Below are 4,204 nucleotides of genomic sequence, written 5' to 3' on the forward strand. Positions count from 1 at the left end.
CTTCTTCTCCCTCTCTTTCTTATAACCAATTCCATTCCCAAAAAACCATCCCTCTCTTGTGTTGCCAATAAACACCATTGGAGGTAAGTTGATCAGCCACAAAATCGCCTTCGCGAAGAACATGCAGGAATCGAACATGAGAAATAGCCGAGCCCATCACTTTAGAGTCCAAAATGATGTAATCAATTCGCCACGGGATTGAGGAACTGTTGTTGTTGAGAATGTTGACAATCATAAGATTATCACTTTCAATCCAGACATTATTCCAGCCATTCTGAATGACAAACTGCAAAGTCGTCCGAATGCCCAATGCTTCAGCAACATAAGCGTGAGTCACACCAATACCAGCAGACAGGCAATGTATAGGGTAGAAATCGTCTGCAATTCCGATCTCGTACAATTCCGTGCAATACCACCTTTAGGCGGTGACACGTGTATTGATACCAATACAATGGTCCAGATCTGCTACAACTAATAAAACATTATATCAGTGAAGAGGCATTTAAATCAGATCTGGACCATTGCATTGGAATCAATACACGTGTCACCCCCTGAAGGTGGTATTGCACGGAATTGTACGAGATCGGAATTGCAGACGATTTTTTTCCGGGTGGTGGTTCTGGTAAGGAGGCTATAAGCCTATTGGTTGACAAAGCATCAGACTCAATAGATATGCAGAGTAATCTGGAGGATCAGTTTCACGTAGGAGAATGTTCTCGTACATCCTTAGTTTGTAGATTTAGAATCTATTAAATGAAGAGAGAGAAAATTGATTCTAAATCTACAGATTATGATCACACATAAATCTGATCCAATCTTAGTAATCCGTGTATTCAGCACGTTTTAGGTGTTTCTTGAACTTCTTCAAAGTTGCGTACTTTGAAAGTTCTTCAAATCTTCAATGTTCAACTTTGACCCAAAAACAAATAAAAAATCTTCTTCTCTTCGTCTTTCTCTTTCTTTTTTCCCAAAATCTTCTTCTCTTCATCTTTCTCTTTCTTTTTTTCCATTAAAAAAAAAAATACTTTGACCATAAACACTCCGAGGGCTCTCCACAGACCCATTTCAGAAACAAATTCCGTGTGTGTGCAGGAAAACTTTGTCCATATATTTAGAAGATAACGCGAAGTCTATATAAGACTACAAGGCCTTATTCTTCATTGCTGCTTCTGGTTCATCAACCCCCCGCCCCCCCCCCCCCAATTAGCTTTTCCCTCTCTTCTTGTAATCTTTTGTGAGTTTTGTGTGCTTATTAGACTTGGCTCATCCTCCTTGCTTCTCTTTCTGATTATTTGTCAACAATCTATCTACAAAAAGATGTCTCCCCCGGGTGCGGGCGCGGCTACGGGAGCCATCATTGGTATTACAGGTAAGCTAATTAGTTTCTTGGTTTCAATACAAACTCACTTGTAACCATTCTTTCTATTTACCATTATCTAAAAGCAATCTACTTATTAGTTGTTTCATCAAGAGAAAAAAAATCTGGTTGTTAATGACTTGATGGAACTAACAAAAAAACCCGTTCCTCTAAGATCAAGCCTAGAAGTCTAAACCAGGTTAAGCATATTAGAAAGCTTCCAATTTGATTTTGATAAGATATCTAAATATTATATTTACTTATTTTTTTGCAGTTGCTTCAGTTGTTGGTGCTGTTGCAACCGTCGCAATAGTAATTGTAGTAATCAGATACTTGAACAAGGCTACAAAAGGAGCCACGCCATATGCGCATATCGAAATTGGCAACGGCAGAAAACCCATCTCGAATCCAGCAGCACAGGATTTTTCTGTTGTTCCGGACCCACAAATTGAAGCAACAATGAAGAGATTTTTCAGTAATATTGCCAAGGAGAAACCCATCATGTTCTCAGCTCAACAGTTGTCTGGTTTCAGTCAGAATTATAAAACAAGATTGGGATCAGGCGGGTTTGGTATTGTCTATAAAGGTGAGTTCCCAAATGGGGTGCCAGTGGCAATCAAAGTCCTTAGCAAAGCTTCAGACAAACAAGCTAAAGAGCAGTTCATGGCAGAAGTAAGCACAATTGGAAGAACATACCATGTCAATTTGGTTAGACTCTATGGTTTCTGTTTTGATTCCACAGTGCAGGCTCTTGTCTATGAGTACATGGACAAGGGATCCCTTGATAGTTTATTGTTCGACAAGAACCAGAAAATCGAATGGGAGAAACTGCACGAAATAGCAATTGGGACAGCGAAAGGGATTGCATACTTGCATGAAGAATGTCAGCAGAGAATAATTCACTACGATATAAAGCCAGGGAATGTCCTCCTTGATGCAGAACTATTTCCCAAGGTTGCGGATTTTGGATTGGCTAAGCTTTCTAATAGAGATTCTAGCCATATAACCATGACGGATTGTAGAGGGACACCGGGTTATGCTGCACCGGAGCTGTACATGCCATATCCAGTGACCCATAAATGTGATGTGTATAGCTTTGGTATGCTTCTATTTGAAATTCTGGGGAGGAGAAAAAACCACAATTCTAATCTAAGTGAGCCCGAGAACTGGTTACCAAGATGGACATGGGAGATGTTTGAGAAAGGGAAGCTAAGTGAGCTTTGGGAACAATTTGGGATTGAAGAGGAACATAGAGAGAAGGCAGAGAGGATGGCAATGGTGGCTTTGTGGTGTGTTCAGTACTTGCCGGATGCAAGACCTGTTATGAGCAATGTGGTGAGGATGTTGGAGGGAGGAAATGAAATCAAGTCTCCTCCAAACCCATTTCAACATCTAGTGTCTACTACTCCAAATTTGACTCTAAGCATTTGTAATTCGGACTATACTGTCTCAAAAGAACAACTATCCTCTACCTCAGATTTAGAGGATGTTCGATCAACAACTCTCATCACATAGAACTAAACTTGAATATGTAATTCAATTTTTGTTGATTTTCATTTTTAGATAATTTATTGTTGTTTATACTCTGTAAATAGATTGAAAGTCTTTAATTTTATTTTGTATTAAGGAAAATTTTACTGTCAATCAAAAAAATTTATGTTACCATTCTTCTAGTGCCCCTATGCCCAACAGATGTGGTTTGCTTTATGCGTCTCTATGCGGTCCTCATCTCATCCAAGTTGGACTATAGCAAATTGGGTTATGCATTGGAGGTGACATCCAGGCTTGACTAAAAGGGAGATGAAGGAACGTTTTCACAACTCATGCAGTCATCCTTTGGGGGAAGCACATGAACTCTACAGTCTTTGAAAGCACATACGTATCCTTTCGCCCCTTAGATGGATATGGTTCACAGGTATGTGAGACCATCTCAGCACTTGCGCCTCCTCCCTGCAGCCATATCTCTCCTCTTCGGCTTTCTCTTGCACCTTTTTCGAGAACCTACCACATCTTCACGGATGCTTCCCTATCCTCCAGGCCTTGTGCTATGGGGTTGGGATCCCCTGTCGTTAAGGGTCTTATGGGATCGAAATCCTCTACGACGGTAGTTTTTGGCGGAGGCTGGCAGAGGGTATGTGTGATTTTAACACGTGGCATTGTCCACGTGTATGGTGGATTGAGAGTTTGCCGGTCTAAAATCTGGCTTTTAAAATGAACCGGTTAGACGAAGCATAGCAGGTTCCTTTTGGGACCCAAACCCTATGAGTTCAGAATCTGTAGAGAAAATGTTCATTTGCATCTTCAGAGTTATGAACTTGGTGCAACGTAATCCCTTGAGAGATAGGAAAAGAGACTGTAAAAAATATTTCAAAAGGAGTCGAGGACGACAAGATCACTAGTTCCAGGTCGAGGTGGGGGACTGAATATGCGTTGATTTGTAGTTTGTTGCCGTCGAGAACAGTTGATACGGTATACCCTTCCTCTAACACTAGCTCCGATGAAGCTGTTATAGCATTAAACAAGCTATTTTGAAAGCATGCATGAAGTGTACAGATAAAAACCAGTTTATTTTTTCACTTTTCAATAAATAAAAGGAAAAATTTCTACAATAGCTCACCTGATCTTACAAATAAATAGATGAGAATAAAGATGAGAATGGAAGAGAAAGCCATTGGGGAACTCAAACCCTAAATCCTTCAAAAGGGAAAGTAGGAAAAAGAAACAGAGTACATTGAAGCCCCTGGAACAACTGAGCAGTAAGCAACACCCATTAAGAGGAGGAAGGCACTATCGACAATCGACTATGACTGAATAGAAGAGAAGAAAAAGAAGAAGAAGAAACAGAGG

General features: G+C 40.3%; 1 protein-coding gene across 1 annotated transcript; it reads left to right on the forward strand.

The window, feature by feature from the left end:
* Nucleotides 1-1,204: 1,204 nt before the first annotated feature.
* Nucleotides 1,205-2,964, forward strand: LOC122068268 (rust resistance kinase Lr10-like). Its single transcript, XM_042632140.1, has 2 exons — nt 1,205-1,369; nt 1,632-2,964. The coding sequence occupies exons 1-2, from the start codon at nt 1,318-1,320 to the stop codon at nt 2,870-2,872; spliced, it is 1,293 nt and encodes a 430-aa protein (XP_042488074.1). The 5' UTR covers nt 1,205-1,317; the 3' UTR covers nt 2,873-2,964.
* Nucleotides 2,965-4,204: the final 1,240 nt, after the last annotated feature.

The sequence above is a fragment of the Macadamia integrifolia genome, unplaced genomic scaffold (genome assembly GCF_013358625.1).
Source record: "Macadamia integrifolia cultivar HAES 741 unplaced genomic scaffold, SCU_Mint_v3 scaffold367, whole genome shotgun sequence".
In the NCBI taxonomy this organism is placed as follows: Eukaryota; Viridiplantae; Streptophyta; class Magnoliopsida; order Proteales; family Proteaceae; genus Macadamia; species Macadamia integrifolia.

Excerpts from the sequence above, each read along its gene's own strand:
- LOC122068268 (XM_042632140.1), top strand. The coding sequence starts at position 1,318 with ATGTCTCCCCCGGGTGCGGGCGCGGCTACGGGAGCCATCATTGGTATT. Across the intron at positions 1,370-1,631 it reads AGCCATCATTGGTATTACAG|TTGCTTCAGTTGTTGGTGCT; the intron begins GTAAGCTAATTA and ends ATTTTTTTGCAG.